Consider the following 1,285-nt stretch of genomic DNA (forward strand, 5'->3'; position numbering starts at 1 on the left):
CCAGTTAAATTTATGGAGAAGAACAGGGTCAGTGATCAAACTCTCTGTTCAGCTTTTAGTCCTGGTAAGTCCCATACCCCCTACTATCAATATTACTGGACCCCTACCCCAGGGGGTAAATTCTATGTTACAGGGGGTACTGATAAGATAGTACGTGTGTATGAGATGAGTGATCCTCCATTACTAGTGAATGAACTCACTGGTCACACTGACAGGATATTAACAATACAATTCAACAACAATGGACAATGGTATGTGTGGGTGGGTGTACATGTACTGTATTTTTAATGTAATATATTCCATTTATACAGTAGATAAACATTTTAGTGGTGTTATATTTTATATTTTAGATAGTTCTTTTTCTCCTCTAGTTGTTTTGCTACTGGTTCTTGTGATGGTACTTCTATCATATGGAGATACTCCAGTTCCCAATGGTCCAGTATTGTACTGGTAGCTAGTGTTGATCAACAGCTAATGTACGTTTACTGTATTATAATACTTACACTAATGAATGCATGTACATGTACAATGTAGAAATGTTGTGTAGAAAGTTTTAGTTGATTCCGATCAAATTTAGATTTTTTCAAATTTTTAAAGTTGCTTCAAAATTAGGCCAAAATCCCTGTACTATAGTACACGGTCACAGGCCAAATTTTGTGTTGATTTTTATTACATTTCCTGATGCATATACATGTTCTTATGTTGTATAGAAAGTTTGAGCTGATTCTGATCAAGTTTGGATTTTTTATGAATTTTTAAAGTTGCTCTAAAATTGGACATAAGTCCCTGTACTATATAGCAAGGCTGCAAAAGTCGTGGCAGCCATTTTGTTTGGGGGTGAATCCTACTTAGTAACGCTACCGCGTTACTAATAGTACAGGATTTTTACTGAATTTGACCAAAATTGAAAAGGAGAGATTTCTTGATTTTTATTACATTTCCTGATACATATACATGTACTTATGTTATGTAGAAAGTTTGAGCTAATTCCGATCAAGTTTGGATTTTTTTATGAATTTTTAAAGTTGCTTAAAAATCGGAAAAAAGTCCCTGTACTATGCTCACCAAAATTGAAAAGGAGAGCATTCCCCATTTTCAATACATTCCCTGATACATATACTTCATTACGTACATGTTCTTATAGCATCCAGATGCTGATACTTTATACGTTGAGAAGATTGATGTTGGTGATAAAGGTAAGTGGGTGTGGTTAATTCTATTTTGACTCCGCCCCTTTCCCAGAGCCCCGTACTATTGTGAGTGGACTAGTGAAGTACTTTAAAGA

At 34.9% G+C, this 1,285-nt stretch overlaps 1 protein-coding gene across 1 annotated transcript; it reads left to right on the plus strand.

The window, feature by feature from the left end:
* The first annotated feature begins 6 nt into the window (after positions 1-6).
* On the plus strand, positions 7-1,285 carry LOC109589129 (bromodomain and WD repeat-containing protein 3-like). Its single transcript, XM_020005244.1, has 5 exons — positions 7-64; positions 113-251; positions 372-476; positions 1,145-1,196; positions 1,243-1,285. The coding sequence occupies exons 1-5, from the start codon at positions 13-15 to the stop codon at positions 1,258-1,260; spliced, it is 366 nt and encodes a 121-aa protein (XP_019860803.1). The 5' UTR covers positions 7-12; the 3' UTR covers positions 1,261-1,285.

This window comes from Amphimedon queenslandica, unplaced genomic scaffold (genome assembly GCF_000090795.2).
Source record: "Amphimedon queenslandica unplaced genomic scaffold, v1.1 AMPQUscaffold_11613, whole genome shotgun sequence".
NCBI lineage: Eukaryota > Metazoa > Porifera > Demospongiae > Haplosclerida > Niphatidae > Amphimedon > Amphimedon queenslandica.